This window comes from Vigna umbellata, chromosome 6 (genome assembly GCF_029865625.1).
Source record: "Vigna umbellata cultivar VRB3 chromosome 6, Vumbellata_1.0, whole genome shotgun sequence".
NCBI lineage: Eukaryota > Viridiplantae > Streptophyta > Magnoliopsida > Fabales > Fabaceae > Vigna > Vigna umbellata.
The window spans coordinates 39630048-39648612 of record NC_142170.1 but is presented as its reverse complement, the minus strand read 5'-3'; the positions used below and the strand labels follow the sequence as shown (position 1 = coordinate 39648612).

At 37.0% G+C, this 18565-nt stretch overlaps 1 protein-coding gene and 1 pseudogene across 2 annotated transcripts; both read right to left on the bottom strand.

The window, feature by feature from the left end:
• Positions 1-1647: 1647 nt before the first annotated feature.
• LOC124829269 (disease resistance protein Roq1-like) lies at positions 1648-5993 on the bottom strand. 2 transcript variants are annotated; one of them, XM_088092562.1, is made up of 6 exons: positions 5469-5992; positions 4275-5373; positions 3843-4118; positions 3088-3738; positions 2330-2993; positions 1648-2251 (listed from the first exon to the last, which is right to left on the bottom strand). In XM_088092562.1, the coding sequence occupies exons 1-5, from the start codon at positions 5960-5962 to the stop codon at positions 2502-2504; spliced, it is 3012 nt and encodes a 1003-aa protein (XP_087948688.1). In that variant the 5' UTR covers positions 5963-5992; the 3' UTR covers positions 1648-2251; positions 2330-2501. The 2 variants fall into 2 exon arrangements, with proteins under 2 accessions (XP_087948688.1, XP_087948689.1); XM_088092563.1 differs by lacking the exon at positions 1648-2251 and having other exon boundaries at positions 2839-2993; positions 3092-3738; positions 5469-5993.
• A 7373-nt stretch (positions 5994-13366) lies between these two features.
• Positions 13367-15910, bottom strand: LOC124845234 (uncharacterized; annotated as a pseudogene).
• Between the last annotated feature and the right edge of the window lie 2655 nt (positions 15911-18565).

Below are 18565 nucleotides of genomic sequence, written 5' to 3'. Positions count from 1 at the left end.
TTTCACGAAAGAACCAAGCATATAGAGCTTGATTGCCATGTTGTTCGTGAAAAAGTGCAAGCTAACCTTCTACATCTTCTTCCCATTCGCTCAGATGAACAACTAGCAGACATCTTTACCAAGTTTCCTCACCGAGTTCGGTTCGGATCGATTGTTCCCAAGCTTGGACTGGCAACTATACACCATCCAGCTTGAGGGGAGGCTATTAAATATTACAGTTTTATTTGATTACTGTTTTTGAATACAGTAACCTTGTTAGGTTTAGTTATTCTGTTTTCTGTTTTGTTTTCCGTTTGTTTTCCCTTCCCTCTTGAACTCTATAAATAGAGTTTTCCCTCACACAGACAGTTGTAATTTTTCATGCTCATTTCAAATAATAACATCAGTTTTCTTTTCTTAAATCAAGCTAGGAGTTTTGTTTACTAACCTGTTATCCGTGCTCCTCCGGTCTTCTTCCTTGCCTCCGGTGAAGGTAGCACCTCGCTCCGGTGACGGGTCTCCATGAAGCCCTAGAATCTCCCTTTCCCACTCGATGCTTCCTATCACACACTGTCTTTCTGTTCTCGAGACAGCTTTCGGCCTATAACGAAAGCTTCTTGCGTTTTGGGTTTATTTCGTGCGTTTTGGGTTAAAGGCCACTGGGCCTATTACTTTCTGATGTGGCCCATTCTCTTTAGATATTGCCCAAATCGAGTGTGACAGATTGTTTGAATGAAAATTAAATGGTAAAGAAGGTGCAGGAGACCCACCATGGCATCATGGCTTCAATTTCATCATTTAGAAAGTATAAATGATGATCATAGTATCTTAGTTGTCATTAATAAGGGACAAAAATCATGATAAGTTAGGACTCTTACCTTGTTTTTCTCCAAATTTGACATCTGTGACCTTGGCTAATTCAGAAAGCATTGTCTCTTGAAATTGATCTGCTATCAAATTGTAGATAGCACGTGCTAGAGTTGATTTTGTTACGAGGGTCAGGACCTATAAGCCATTGAATTTGTTGCATTCGAGCTTTCTATTCAACAAGATAGTTGGCAATATGCAAGTTTTCCAGATACCTCTTCTGTGATTTTTTTTTATCATATTTTACTCGTATTCTTCACTGCTATTCGGAAACGGTTAAATTTATTTATTGAGGAGCTTTGTTTTTTTTATAAAAGGTGTTTATTAACTAAAAAATAGTTTAGTAATATAACTTCAATGCTTAAATATTACGAATTTACTTTAAATTTAATTTAACTTTCTGAGTATTATCTTCATTAGATGCTTGTTAAAAATAATTATCTTCATTAAATATTTAGATTTTAGACCAATATTTTCCAATGGGTGTTTGTTAAAAATAATTATCAAGGTGTTCTTCATAAAATTTATGAGTGGTGAGTTCGATTTTAATTATCAAGGTTTTGATTTACATGTTAGATGTAAATCAAAAGATTATCACGTCATATTATTTTAAAATAGCAAATCACGTTTTTTAATCTACACTAAACTTTTTTTACTTTTATATTTATGATCTACGTTGATGATTATATCTACATTCATATTTGTTGCTGTAATTATTCTGTGTTTCAGTTTTTACCTAACATTAACCACCTTTCCAATTTTTAACACATTGAAACATTCCAAATAAAATTTGAGAACGTATTGAAAACAAAACAGCCACTGAATCAAGTGCATCACCATCATGCCTGTACCATAAGCGTTTCGATATTCCATTGTCAAAATAACATCTTTATTATACTTAGATGCATCCAAAACTCCCATTAAACCTTCAAATTTTAGATTCTGAAAAATTGGAAATAATATTATTTTGATCCATCACATGCTAGCTGCGTAGAAATTCTATTTCAATTGTTGTACCTCTGATCAGTCTGCAGAAATATACTTTAATGTCTGAGATGTTAGCTTTAATGGAAGAGTTGTTAGCTTCAATGGCAGAGATGTCGGCTTTAATAGCACCGAGTTTCTCTCCTAATTCTTCTTTCATTTTCTTAATCCTGGTCAGCCTTTGGTGTGTCTGAATTTCCAAGACTATATATTTCTGAACTGATTCTGAGTTTCGAAACATCTTCTACTTCATAAACTTTACGTGACTGGGATGATGTGGACTCAATTTTCTTACTTACACGAGCATTGAACTCACTTGAAAGTTCTGATATCAGTGGTGCCATTTTTCTTTTGGCCTCGGCATTTTGCGTCTCTGCAGAACTTGGAGCTACTATTAGTTGATCATCTACAAGTACTCCTTCTGAACCAAAGGATATATCAATAGAAGCAGAACTAATTTTACCAAAGAGTAAGAAAGGAAGGACAAAGAACATTTTACCTTGGTTATTGTAGTCAACACTGGATGCCGATTCTTTTGAATCTGAATTGTTGTACTCATAATTCAAAGGTTGTTCACCAATAACAGATTCTAATGGGGTTGTAGGGTCGAATAAAGAGGTGCCTCACCAAGCAACACAAGTTTATGTTCCATAGTACTAGATCACAAGGATCTATCTTCTACGAGGATTTGAGAACCGAACATCCTCCATTCTACTCAATTTTCGATGTACATAAACTCCTGTCGTTCTGATTTCTCCCAACTTACTTGAATCACTTTCTGGATTTATCGTCAACCTTATTATTCCAGGAATCCACTTATTCGTCAGAAGCGCTTTCTGAACATCCGAATTCAATTGACGGTGAAAATCATTTTGAATATTGACTATAATTATGTGACTATCCTCAGTTATCCATTCTATATTAATAAAAACGATAGAACGAACACACTCAAAATTATTTTTTACTCTAACATAGTAATCAATCCTGGCAGCGAAAGGAGGCTTGACATTATTGGAGGCTCCAATAATAGTACACACAGCGAGAGAGGGCAATTCTTTACGAAACCAAAATCTTACAGAATTTCCCCCGCTAGAGTGGTCAAACAATTCTGGGATTTCCCGACCGGGAAGTAAACAGATTCTCATTGCAGCAGAATCAATGGCCTGTGAAACGGGTCATGTTATATGCATGGTGAGTTTGGAAAAATAAAGACATAGCTAGTTAATGGAATCACTCAAAGAAGATAGACACACCCACCTGCCTGAGTTTTAATATTAAAGAGTTGACTTCAACAGAACAGTTTGCTGCGTAGAACTGATAAATATTCAATGGAAGTCCTCTAATTTCTTGAAGCTTCTTGCAGTTGGTGACGTGCAGATATTTCAAAGAGTGACATTCTTCAATGCTGGCAGGAAGGATTGTAATGTCTAAGTTTTGTAAATATAATGTTTTTAAATTAGGAAAGAACATTGGCAGGTTTTGAAAGAAATTGGACGATTCATTAATTTCAAGCATTTGGCCTTTCCCCAGGGAAAATACTTCAATACCCCTAAGATCTTGCATTGACAGTGGCAGATTTCTTATGCCAGTTCCTCCCAAGTAAACTTGTTTTAGTTTGTGCATTGGTGCCAATACTTCTGGAAACATAACAAGACTGCTGCAGCCCCCAAAGCACAGATGCTCCAAAGATTTCAACTCTATGCGACTTGGACCAATTTTGAGCTTGGTACATCCTCCAGCACAAAACACTTTAAGATGAAGTAAAGATCCAACTGAATCATCAATCTCAGACAGATTTGTGCATTCAGCAACACTAAGTATTGTCAAATTGGGGAAACCAGAGATGTCAGGTATTCGTCTAATATTCTTACAACCTCTGAGAATCAAGTGTCTCAAAACCTTTGAATTCTGCAAAATAACAAGTCTACAGTTATTAGTTTGGTTTTTTTGAAGAATCAAGTGTTAATCCAAAACCTAAATTAATTTTAGATGACGAATAAAATTGTACATGCCTGTAGTGGTTTGTCCCATCTAAAGTAACTGTGTGACAAGTTGAGTATGACAAGATTCTTGAAATGAAAATTGCTCGGTAAAGAAGGTTCAGGATATCCACGCCATTCCAGCACTCTCAAACTGTTTGGCAGAGTAGCAGGGATTCTAAGAAAGCCAACATTCTTTTCTACAAGAAGCATCCGTAAGCTTTGTATTTTTCCAAACTCTAAATTGCATTGCATTTCTTCTTGGTGTTCTGGCATCTCCAACATCATCGCTTCAATTTTATAATTTTCCTTTCAGGCCAAAAGCAGAAAAGGAGCTATAAAATTTATAGTTCATAAAATGTAAATGCTTTATTGGCTCTTTTTAACGAGAGTTAAGAATCATGAAATGCGTACAGATTCAACTCATGATGTAATAAAAGAAAAGGAAAGGAATAGGACTTGTACCTTGTTTTTCTCCAACACGCAAACAATGTCCTCGTAAATCCACAACCTAGGACCATTGCGACGCAGAGTTGATTGTTGTCTAGCTATTTCTTTTCCCATACACCGAATCATGTCATGCATTTCCACAGCATCATGTGGACATTTCCGAATTTTAATGAGAGATCTTTCTTCCAGCACTTTCAGACCAAAATGTGGAGGAACACCACCTCTTGCCTCAAGCGTATTTGTAACGTATCCACGAGACCGTCCTCTAAAGAAGCAAGCTATGTCAAGAAACATTTCTTGGTGAGAAACCTCCAAACTATCATAGCTAACTTTAAGAACATCCTGAACACCTCTATTTGGAATTCTCTCATAAGTTTCTAATGCAGATTCCCATTCATCCAAGGTTTTGCCAAACAAGTGCGAGCCTATCGTTTCCAAAGCCAATGGAAGGCCATCGGCATACCACACTGCACGCTTTATGACTTCCTTGTAACATGGATCAACTTCTTTGTTCTTGAAAGCATTCCACTTAAACAATTCAAGGGCTTCCATATGGTTAATTTCACCAACCATGTACTGTTTTTGAACTCCATGAACATCTAACAAATGCTTATCCCTTGTTGTTATGATGACGATGCTACCAGGGCCAAACCAATCAAGTCCTCCAGCAGTTGCTTGCAATTGTTCTTTTTTGCTAATATCATCAAGCACAAGGAGGACTTTTTTCCCACAAAGTCTGTGTTGTAGTATTGGAATTCCTCGATGCACATCTCCTAACTTGATATTTCTTTCCCCCACCAACTCAGACAGCATTGTCTCTTGGATATGCACCAGACCTTTTTCCCTGACATTAGCAAGAAATTGCGAAGCTTCAAATTGATCTTCCATCAAGTTGTACATCGCACGTGCAAGAGTTGATTTTCCTATTCCTCCCATTCCATGAATCCCAAGCATGGTCACTTTCTTATCAAACTCACCACCCATGAGTTCTTGTATCTGTTGCATCCGATCTTTCAAACCAACAGGATACTCAGCAATATGTAAGGGAGACCGCTTAAAACTATCGGAGATCTCTTTTATGATCTTTTTCACTATATTAGACTCATACTTTTCACTGCCATTCATACAAGAGCAATCAAATCACTGTCACATTGGCAAATCAGAGAGACTATTGCTATATACTGATAATTTGTAACAGAGATGACTTACCCAGATTTGAAATGCAAACCAGACAAATTAGCAGCATCATACAAAGCCCGCCTCCATTGTTGAAGCTTCTGAATGTCATCTTTGAATCTTTCACCAAGCTTTGCAAATGCTTCTTGGTAACTCCCTGTTTGATTTCGCACTTGTGATGGCTCTACGTCATAAAACACTGGAAAAATCAGCATGTTCTGTTTTGTTCGGCACTCAATGATATGGAGAAGTTCGTCCAAACAAAATGTTGAGAAAGCATAGTTTTGGGAGAAAACAATGATGGATATCCTGGATTCTTGGATTGCCTTGCGAAGAGAAGGTGTGATCTCTTCTCCCTTTCTGAGAGCTTCATCATCGATGAAGGTCAAGATTCCCCTTTCACTCAAAGCACTGTACAGATTACCAGTGAAACCAAAACGGGTATCATCTCCACAAAAACTAAGAAAAACATCGTAACGGTATTTTGACACAATAGAAGTAGAAGAAGATGCTTGGTTTTGAGCCATTATAGCGAAACTCGCAAAATGCTTTAACTTTTGTTTCCTGCCTTCAATTGATAATATAAGGTTTTTTTTCAAAAGCCAAAGTGTCCACATGTCAAATTAAACATCACAACTAATTTATTTTCATTCAAGCAATAATCACATATTTAATTGATATTATTATAATTTATTAGCCTTTTATACCCAAAAAAGTTTTATTATTTTTAAAGACCTTTACTCACACAAGATGCAATATTTACACATAAAAAATTCTTATCAACAATTTGATCACACTCTAACAATCTTAATAAAATAAAGATTAATCTTCTGTCTTTTTAAACTTCATATACAAGTTCCACAGTTACATGGGCAAATCTTATTAGTGATGAATTTATTCTATTTAAGATTATAGCAAGACATAATTATATCACTTTTTACAATACTAACATACTATCAATCAAATAAAAGATGAAGTTAAAAATTATAAAGAAAAGATTAATAATATTTTTAAAAAAGATAATATTTCTTATAAAATAAAATTTCAATAATATAAAATAGTATAATTTTTAATCCTTATATATCATCGGTTTTACAAAATCAGCAAATTTTAATTTCATTTGCCTTATATTTTATCTTTTAAAAACTATTTCTAATATTTATTATTTTGTCATTGACTATTCATATATTTAATACAATTAAATACAATTAATGCCTGTGGTACATTAAGTATACTTTAATTTTTTTTTTCTCCGAACCACCAACTCAGCAACGTAATTTATAAAAAGAATAGTATTTATAAATTTTATGGAGCAGCAGATAAAACTAAAACCAAAGTTTATTTAGTTTACAAGAATTAAATATTTCACAATTTTAGAGAAACAGAAAGAATTACTACCAAAAACCAAAACCAAAAACACATGAAAGTAAAAGTAAAATAAAAATAAAAAATTATCTTAAAAAGGTTTAATTTATTTTTGTGTTTCCCATTCTCTCCTCCATGACCACCCTATACAAAAAAAAAAGAGAAGAAAAGAAAGTGGGCCTAAAACTCAAGGATTGGTCCCCTCTGTGGCATACCCTATCAAGTAAGACTTTTGGGATGTGTTTGGCAATGTCGGCGGTGTGACTTTCACAGTGTGGCTTTCGGTTGCTATCTAAGGTCACTTCCCACTTTTGGCATTTTGGTGAATGCGCCACAAAAAATGGTATGTAAACATATATTATTCAAAACCCTTAATTATTTAGTCGGCAAATGGTTCTTGGCTACGTTTGGCTCTTTTCTTATCATGTAAGTGCTGGCTAGGATCAATTATTGCATCAGAAACTCCTTGACTATGCATACACTGTTAGAATATTGTGTATGTTTTTGTGGTAAGTAGATAAACTTGTGCTTGTGAAGAGTTTGAATATGATAAATGTCCCTTTTTTTTTTTTTTTGTCATGTTTGTTTCCTTGAAGGTGAACTCACAAGCTTTTTGTTTATTTCGTTGAGAAAGATGAAAATTGTTTATTTGACAACAAAATTTTGCACCTGACACAATTTCATTGATTGATTTTTAAAAGGTTTGAAAAAAGTTTTTTTAGGGATATATATGGAAAGAAAATTTAGAATGTCCCTTTTATTTCAGATTTCTTCTTTTTTTTCTTTGTTGGTCACTCTCTCGTCTTCTTCCTTTTTGTATTTGCTCGTCACTCTCTATCGACCATTAAACCGTGCTCTCAGTCCATCATTTGAGTTGGACTTTTCTTTCTTTGCAGTCGCTGTATCTCCACCATTGTCCGCACATTTCTCTCTTTGGACGTCGCTCTCGCTCCATTGGTTGCAGGTCTCCATTTCATTCTCGCTCCATCGCATTGTGGTTGGCGTTATTTCTCCCAAGGTTTCGACTTTTTGCTTCTTAAAGCTTTTTCAAAGGCCATTGTATTCGATTACAAGGGACAAAATGACCTGTAATTGGACAAACCAACAATTAGCCCCTAGTAATCGATTGCAGGGACCCTATAATCGGTTACTAAAGCATAACTTGGACAAAAATGATCATAGACTTCACCTATCTTGGTTCAAAAACATATATGGGCTTTGACCTTTGTTGACTATTTTAATCATAACTTTTTCCACAGACCTCCAAATGATGTGATTCTTTTTTTATTAGAAAATAGACTCAAAAAGCTTTCCAATGACTACAAATTTGTAATTTTTGGACATCTGAGTAGGTACAGTTAATTCCTTAAAGTTAAAGTTTTGTATATTCCCGTCAACTCTGACCTTTGCTGGTTGTTTTACTCTTAACTTTCTCCACCGAACTCCAAATGAGTTGATTCTTGTTTTGTTGGAATCTAGACTCAAAGAGCTTTCCAATGACTACTAATTTATAATTTTTGGACATATGAGTAGGTACAGTTAATTCCTTAAAGCTAACGTTTTAAATATTCCTATCACCTCTGACCTTTGCTGTTTGTTTTGCTTTAAACTTTCTCCACCGAACTTCAAATGTGTTGATTCTTATTTTATTAGAAAATAGACTCAAAAAGATTTCCATTGAATACTAATTTGTAATTTTTGGAAATTTGAGTAGGTACAGTTAATTCCTTAAAGTTAACGTTTTATATATTCCTACCAACTCTGACCTTAGCTGATTGTTTTGCTTTTAACTTTCTCCATAGAACTTCAAATGAATCGATTCTTGTTTTGTTGGAATCTAGACTCAAAGATATTTCAAATGATTACTAACTGATAATTTTTAGACCATTGTACTAGGTGCACTTAATTTCACAAAAACAACATTTTTCTAAGCTTCCTAAATGGTCATAGACTTCACCTACCTTGGTTCAAACACCTATACGGACTATTTTGTCTACAAATGAGTGTAGAAAACTTTGTTTTGATATAATTGATACCATCAAAGATAAGCAACATGAGGCATCCATGAAAAATTGGAAAAAATCACCTATAGGGACATAAAAATGACCTTGGGGAGTCAAGTTCTCCCAACTGGGGACTAACGTGTAACTTTTTGTACAAATCAACAATCAACCCTTGTAATCGATTACCAACGGCTGATTGCGGATTTGTACGAAAAGTTACACGTTACTCCCTAGTTGGGAGAACTTAACTCCCCAAGGTCATTTTTGTGTCACTATGGGTGATTTTTTTATTTTTTTGCATGGATGACTCACGTTGATCGTCATTGATGTTGTCAAGCGCATCAAAAAATAGTTTACTCCACTTAATTGAGGATGAAACATATGTTACTCATCATTGATGGTGTCGAGTGTATCAAAACATAGTTTGCCCACTTAATTGTGGAGGAAAAAACTCCTATAGGTGTTTGAACCAAGGTACTTCAAGTCCATGACCATTTTTGTCTAACTCATGCCCTGATAATCTTGTAATCGACTACAAGGCATGAGTTGGGCAAAGATGGTCATGGACTTCACATACATTGGTTGAAACCCCCTATATGGATTGTTTCGTCCACAATTAAGTGGGGCAAATTGTGTTTTGATACACTTGACACCATCAATGATGAGCAACATGAGACATCCATGCAAAAAAAGGAAAAAATCAGCCAGAGTAACACAAAGATGACCTAGGGGAGTCAAGTTCTCCTAGCTCGGGAGTAATGTGTAACTTTTCGTACAGATCAACAATTAACCCCCGGTAATCGATTACAGGCCCTGTAATCGATTACCGGGGTTTAATTGCTGATCTGTACGAAAAGTTACACGTTATTCCCCAGCCAGGAGAACTTGACTCCCCAAGGTCATTTTTGTGTCTTGTCGATGATTTTTCTATTTTTTTGCATGGATGCCTCACATTGCTCATCATTGATGGTGTAAAATGTATCAAAACACAGTTTGCCCCACTCAATTGAGGATGAAACATATGTTACTCATCATTGATGGTGTCAAGTGTATCAAAACATAGTTTGTCCCACTTAATTGTGGAGGAAAAAACTCCTATAAGTGTTTGAACCAAGGTACTTCAAGTCCATGACCATTTTTGTCTAACTCATGCCCTGATAATCTTGTAATCGATTACAAGGCATGAGTTGGGCGAAGATGGTCATGGACTTCACACACCTTGGTTTTTAACGATGAGGCGGCCATAGCGGTGACAGTGGCGGTGGCCGCAGCGGTGACAGTAGCGGTGACAGTAGCAGTGGTGGCCGTAGTGTTGACAGTGGCGGTGGTCGTGCTGCAACTTCAAGTGCCTACCTATTCTGTCATTTTTTACTTTTTAAAATATTTGACAGTGCAACGTGCCACGTATTCATCAAATTTCACAGCTCAGTCAGGTTTGGCCACGGTGGCATTTGCACCATTAGATTTTTAACGGCGTGAGCGAAAAGGACCAGATTGAACATTTTTTAACAAATTATGGGACCTTATTGAAATTTTTTAAAAGGTGAGACCATTTTGAACCAAACCCATAAAAGTAGGGGCCAAATGATGTATTAAACCCACCTATTATTTACAAATTGGCATGAATTATTTTTGGGTTAAATATGCTTTTAGTCCCTCAACTATCAAGCGATTCTATTTTTTGTCCTTTTTTCAAATTTTGGTACACTTTGATCATTGTCTGTTGATGGTTCGGCAAGTGTACCGAATCGTACAAGTAATAAACCGGTAAGTCCGGATATCGTTTCCCAAGAGATTTGTTTGGTTTGCTAATCGTGAAAGTTTACTAATTTAGCGTCAAATATGATTATCAAATGTATTATTCTACACAATACAGATAAAAATATAGATATACAAAGTGGTAAAAACAGTCGAGTTTAGGTTCATTGGGGTTGATTTTCATGTTCAAAACTCAGTATTCTTTACTATCAAATACAATTCCTCAAGAATCATTCATCAACATCATAAGTAGACAAGTCTCTAATTCCTCGGATGACAAGCTCTAAATCTTTTAACAGAAATTCTAATCCCTTAGAATTCAGATTTGCATTAAGACCGATGTTATTGATGCCCAAAAGTCCTCAATCTATGTCTACAATTAAGTTCTACCGGTTGTTCTACCTATGTCCGTGATCCTAGCATTTCCCAATGATTCAAATCACTCTAATAGCTCAGATTTCCATCATTAAGCATGAATAACAAGCATAGAACAAAAGATTCATAAAGGATTAAGCATAAAACAGAAAGTTTACATAGAGTTTTGATACATTACTTTCAACCCCAATGAAATGGAGTTTTAGCTACTCCTAGACATCACGGAAGCAAGAAAGAAGAAAACGGATGGATTGGATGGTGAGAAATGGTGTTCCTGCGTCCTGGAAGCCTCCAAACTCGAGCTGGGAGCTGCTGCAGAGTCCCCTCCGTCCAGAACTGGCTTCCTCTGCCTCTAGTTCGCGTTTTTAAAGAGAAGAGGCATAAGTAATTTTTCGTTGGGCGAGCAGCACCATCTCGCTGGGCGAACAGCACCAGCTCGCTGGGCGAGCAAGGCCAACTCGTTGGGCGAGTGGGTAAAAGCATGGGCGAGTGGTCAAAAGTAACCACTCGCTCGGCGAGCCGGTCCTAGTAGTTGGGCGACTGGCTCGCTGGGCGAGTGCCTCTTGCTCGCTGGGCGACTGGCTTGCTTGGGCGAGTGGCTCTCTCCGGCTGGGCGACTGGTCCACGCGTGAATAGTAAAAAAAAAATCAAATTTTAAATAGTGAATAGTGCCGGTCAACGGATGAATAGTGCCCGATGAATAGTGCTCGATGAATAGTAACAGTGAAATTTCAGGGACTTCTTTCTCTTCTCCAATCCTTATTCATCTGCAAAATAACACACAAAAACACTCATATTGATATAAAATCAATCATATATACATTTTATACAACTTTCCATGAGATTTTACTCTATAACACATCAAAGGAGATTAAAATAAGTGCTCAATATATCTAATTTGTGACACTTATCACACCCCCAGACTTGAACTTTTTCATGTCCTCATGAAAAGCAACAATAACACATAACAACACAAATAAGAGCAATTGACATTCTATCACATAATCCTTGTCACAAAAAATGAGCATTTTATCAACATCTCCAAATATTCAGATCAAATGCTATGATTTCCCTATTAAACAAGTTCTTAAACCCAGAATGATAAGACAACCAGAAAAAGAAATATACAACTATGCTCAATCAGTGTTTATCTCAGCCTGCAAGTGTTTACAACTCCAATTCACACTCAGATTGTCATCAAGTACTTCATCAACTTTTACAAGTCATCTCATACACAATTCACACATTCTGATTTAAATCAAAAGGTCTTTCTCAGGTTATAACTTGGCTTGGCTAGAAGAAACATGGTTTTACAAGGAAACAAAACAACACTAAAGAAGAGGAGAACAATAACATAACAACATTGAAACTTTATTTATCAACAACCTCTTCATTCATCACATAACATATTTTCTCAATTTTTTTTTAACTTGAACACTTTTTCATATTTACATGATACAATAATATATTTTTTTTTTCATTTTTTTTTTCATCAGTTTAAGACTCAACTGATTAAAATTTCCCCCAAACTTAATTTCTACCTATATCCTGACAAATATGTTTCTTATTCTCTTCTTCTAAAGTGTTGGATAAGGTAGTTTGTTTTGTAATAGGCTCAGGGTTCACAAAAAATATATACAAGGCTCAAAGAGGATAACAAAGGATGAATATTCACACATGGGTAGTCATCTGGCCAAGTAGTTAAATTTCACAACAAAAAACTGCCTTTCTCATTTCTAAACCAGAATGCATATGCATTAATAAGAATTATGCAAAAACCAAATTCATAGTAATAACAACTTCTCACTTGTTCTCAAAGCTTTCTCACTACACTCAGTTATTCAACTTCTGGGTCAAAATCAATCAGATTCAAGAACTACTCATTCATAATCATAACACATGTTCTAAAACTCGGATCTGCAATAACAATCTCACAATCATGCCAATTATCATGGAAAGAATTCAAAGCTCCTTATTTCAACAAACTAACACAACAACTCAATCAAATCAAATACTGAAAATAAGTCATAGAAAACTTAAAGAAATTAAATAACTGAAATTAAAAACAAACTAAAACTCTTGAGAGGTCATGGTTGTGACTCCATAATCTCCAAAGTGAAGATGCCTCCGGCTGCTACTCATCATGTACCTAAGAATCCCTCCCCCACATAGATGAAGGCATGTCCTCAGGCCAATGTATATGTTCCTTACAAATCCAGAAACACAGAAATAACATCTCCAAAACACATTAAAACACAACCAAACTCAATACCTATACTAATAGAACTCATCACACCACACCAAGTACCAATCAGAATCACATACTCAAACACAAATAAACAACAACATCACATAAAAGGAAGGGTTAGAAAGCTGGGTTGCCTCCCAGTAAGCGCTTGTTTACTGTCTTTAGCTCGACACCTGTTAAGCTCATGGTGGATTTTTGATTTTGGTGAGCTTCTTTCCTCTGTTCCACCAACAACTCTTCCACTGTTTTCTAGATATCTTTCTGGTTACCCTGGAGTAAGGAGCTTCAACTTCAAATCTTCCGTCTTTAGTTTTGCTTTTGAAAACCCACAGCTTGTTTTTCAGTATAATTGGCTCTCCTAATATGGGCTCCTTTCTTTGCATCAACAACTGGTGGTCATCTGATTTATCACTTACACACATGATTTCATTTGCAGCTTCAGGAATTGCCTTTTCTTCACTACGCTGCTGCATATCATCAAATGCATTAAAAATTACCTCCTCATCTTTGTCTTTCAGTTTCAGCGTTCCATCATCCATATTAATGACGACTTTTGCTGTTTTCATGAATGGTCGTCCCAGAATAAGAGGTACTTCTTTGTCTTCCTCCATTTCCATGATGACAAAATCTGCAGGGAATATCAATTTGTCTACCTTTATGAGCACATCCTCTACCACTCCATAAGGATACTTGATTGATCGATCTGCCAATTGTAGAGTCATGCGTGTAGATTTCATCTCCAGATCCCTTATTTTCTCAAACATAGAAAGGGGCATCAGATTTATGTTGGCTCCTAGATCAATTAAAGCCTTTCCAACAGCCAACTTTCCTATGTTGCATGGAATTGTAAAGCTGCCAGGATCTTTAAACTTTGGTGGAAGCAACTTCTGGATAATTGCACTGCACTGACCCTGTACTTCAATAGTTTCTTCTTCAATGTACTTCTTCTTCTTAGTAAGCAATTCTTTCATGAACTTAGAATGAGAGGGTATTTGTTGCAGGGCCTCTGAGAATGACATCTTGATTTCTAACTTTTTGAAGATATCAACGAAGCTTTTGAACTGCCTTTCCTTCTCCTTTTTAGAGAAAACCTTTGGATATGGAAGAGGTTTCTCAAACACCTTTGCTTTCATTTTCTCTTCCTCTTTCTCTCTATGATTTTCTCTGTCCTCTCTCTCTTTTTCTTTTTCTTCCCTTTCACTCATCTCATCTCTCTTATTTTCTCTCTTCTCAGCACTCCCCTCATCTCTTTCTTGCTCTTTTCTCTCATGCCCTCTTTCTTCTAACACCCTTCCTGACCTTGTAGTGATGGCTTTACACTCCTCCCTTGGATTAACTTCAGTGTTAGCCACAAATTTCTTCTCAGATTTTTCTTCCAAATTCTTAGCTAATTGACCCACTTGAATCTCCAAATTACGAATTGAGGCTTCTGTACTTTTATGGTTGGAGATTGATACTTGCATAAACTGCTGAAGAGTTTCTTCCAGTTTTGAAGTTCTTTCTGTCAAAGTAGGTTGTTGATGAAAGTTCTGTGGAGGTGGTCTGTTGGACGGACCAGCTTGTCCCATACTCGGATGAGGTCTCCAGCCTTGATTAAAATTTTGACCTTGATTAAAATCCATTTGGCGACCTTGATTTCCCATATAATTCACTTCTTCATGAGACATGCTTTGTAGTACACATTGACCATTCTTGTGATCTCCACCGCATAATTCACAACATTGAATCATCTGATGTTGGGCTTGAGAAACATTCTGGAGCTCTTTAGGTAGCTGAGATAACTTCTTCATTAATGTCTCAAGTTACTGAGTCATAATCTTGTTCTGGGCTAGCAAGGCATCTTGAGATTGAAGTTGAAGAACACCTTTCTGTTGAAATTGACCTCTTTCACTCTGAACTTCATTATCATTTGCAGCCATGTTTTCAATGAGTTCATGTGCTTCCTCAGGCGTCTTCCATCTGATATTACCTCCAGCTGAGGCATCTAACATTAACTTTGTTTGAGATTTCAGCCCTCCAAGAAACAGATTTAGCAGTGTAGGCTCATCAAATCCATGAGTAGGGGTTTTTCTCAGTAGGCCTTTGAATCTATCCCATGCTTGACCTAGAGCTTCATCAATATCCTGCTGAAAAGAAGAGATTTCCTGCTTTCCCTTATTGACTTTGGATTGAGGGAAGAATTTGTTCAGAAACTTGGCAATTACATCATCCCAGAATATCAGACTATTCTCTAGAAAGGAATTCAGCCACATCTTTGCATTACCAGCCAATGAGAATGGAAATAAGCTGAGTCGGATTGCTTCATCTGGAACCTGGTGAATCCTCACTGTATTACAGATCTCCATGAAAGTAGCTAAGTGAGTGTATGGATTCTCGTGGGACAATCCATGGAACTGATTATTCTGCACCAAATGAATAAGAGCTGGCTTCATCTCCATGTTAGTAGCATTAACCACTGGTCTTGCGATACTGTTGAAGTGCAAAGGTCCCGAGAAAGTATTATAATCTGCAAGAGTACGTCTTCCTTGCCCAGAACCTTCTCCATTGTGAGTACCTTCCATTGTTTCCTTTTCTTGACCAGATGATGAGTCCAGAATTTCTTCAGAAATAACAGATGTTTCTATGGCTTCTCTGCTTTGTCTCCTCCTTCTACTGTTATTCCTTCTAGCAATTCTTTCAATTTCCGGATCAAAAAGCAGATTTTCAACCTGTTCTCTGCTTCTCATACAAAACACAAACTAGAAAAACACAATTTCTACAGATGACAACAATTATGCACAAAAATTCAAATATATCACAATAATAAGAAAACAAAAAGATAACTAAAATCAACTAAACCAGATAAACAACACACAATAGGCAAAAATAAAAACAAATCCCCGGCAACGGCGCCAAAAACTTGTTGATGGTTCGACAAGTGTACCGAATCGTACAAGTAATAAACCGGTAAGTCCGGATATCGTTTCCCAAGAGATTTTTTTGGTTTGCTAATCGTGAAAGTTTACTAATTTAGCGTCAAATATGATTATCAAATGTATTATTCTACACAATACAGATAAAAATACAAATATACAAAGTGGTAAAAACAGTCGAGTTTAGGTTCATTGGGGTTGATTTTCATGTTCAAAACTCAGTATTCTTTACTATCAAATACAATTCCTCAAGAATCATGCATCAACATCATAAGTAGACAAGTCTCTAATTCCTCGGATGACAAGCTCTAAATCTTTTAACAGAAATTCTAATCCCTTAGAATTCAGATTTGCATTAAGACCGATGTTATTGATGCCCAAAAGTCCTCAATCTATGTCTACAATTAAGTTCTACCGGTTGTTCTACCTATGTCCGTGATCCTAGCATTTCCCAATGATTCAAATCACTCTAATAGCTCAGATTTCCATCATTAAGCATGAATAACAAGCATAAAACAAAAGATTCATAAAGGATTAAGCATAAAACAGAAAGTTTACATAGAGTTTTGATACATTACTTTCAACCCCAATGAAATGGAGTTTTAGCTACTCCTAGACATCACGGAAGCAAGAAAGAAGAAAACGGATGGATTGGATGGTGAGAAATGGTGTTCCTGCGTCTTGGAAGCCTCCAAACTCGAGCTGGGAGCTGCTGCAGAGTCCCCTCCGTCCAGAACTGGCTTCCTCTGCCTCTAGTTCGCGTTTTTAAAGAGAAGAGGCATAAGTGATTTTTCGTTGGGCGAGCAGCACCATCTCGCTGGGCGAACAGCACCAGCTCGCTGGGCGAGCAAGGCCAACTCGCTGGGCGAGTGGCTAAAAGCATGGGCGAGTGGTCAAAAGTGACCACTCGCTGGGCGAGCCGGTCCTAGTCGTTGGGCGACTGGCTCGCTGGGCGACTGGCTCGCTTGGGCGAGTGGCTCTCTCCGGCTGGGCGACTGGTCCACGCGTGAATAGTAAAAAAAAATCAAATTTTAAATAGTGAATAGTGTCGGTCAACGGATGAATAGTGCCTGATGAATAGTGCTCGATGAATAGTAACAGTGAAATTTCAGGGACTTCTTTCTCTTCTCCAATCCTTATTCATCTGCAAAATAACACACAAAAAACACTCATATTGATATAAAATCAATCATATATACATTTTATACAACTTTCCATGAGATTTTACTCTAAAACACATCAAAGGAGATTAAAATAAGTGCTCAATATATCTAATTTGTGACACTTATCATTGTCCTTAAAGAAACTATAATTTTTCGTCTTCCAAAACCAACGTCGTTAAAATCACGCTGAGTTGGCTAACAGTGTGCCACCTCATTTTTTCTTTTTCTGACACAGTCAATTTTTCCTACTTCTCCCCCTCCCTCTCCCTCCTTGCATATGACGTTGAGCTTCTTCCGCTCTTCTTGTTCATCAAACCCCTTGCAACTCACAGTCGCACACCTCCCCTCCTTGTCTGCACCACAAATTATGATATAGCCATAGCAAAAAATATGCATAATTATGCCACAGCTAGCTTCGTATATACACATATATTATTGCAAATCACGAAACTTCTTGCAATCAAACAACTTCTCATTATGGAGGCAGTTATACCTTTCTCTAGGCTCAAAAGTCATTTAGATTCTCGACAAAATCAGAGGCAGTAACATTGCTGTCAAAACCAAGTTCTAACCGATACCAATTTTCCTCTTTGACCAAATTGTCTGAAAACTGCAAATACATAACTACACAAAAACATGAGCAGGAGCTTGTGCCACCAGCGCTGACCCTGGTGTAGGTGTATTGATAAGTGGCCCTGCCACACTTGGAGGATTTGGAGGGGCAGTTTCCTCCGGCGGTGGCGGCGACTGTTGCATTGGCGACAACGGCGAAGATGGGTTAGCGTCGTAAGGAGGAGGAGGGTTGGATTTGTAACCATAATGGTTGGTGGGGTAGGGGGTATTGAAAGAAGGGAGGTGAGGTTGGTGAATTGAAATTGGGGGCGAAGATTGCAGGTGGAGGTAGACGTAAGCAAGACCCATCAGAACATTCATTTGCAGTTGTGTGGTGGCGGCAGCGTAGGATCCCCAATCCCAAAACCAGACCTAGAACAACGAGCATTGTGACTATGAAAAGGAAGATCTTTGTTGCTTTCCCCACGTAGCAAATTGTCTTGTTCTTTTTTCTCTGCAACTAGGAAAAGGATTTCATAAATGTCGGAGATAGTGGGGCTTTGTTTGTGTGTCCGACCCTGAAACTTGATTTCCTTTTCAATACAAGTTCTTCTCCCAGTATTTGTTCATCTGCTTCAACAGTGACTGTGTGTGGGTCTTTTGCTTTCTTTTTCGTCTTTTTCCATTGTATTATATAATTTTGAGCTGAGTGGTGGAAAGGAGTAGAACAGACCACACTCACAGAAAGTCTGAC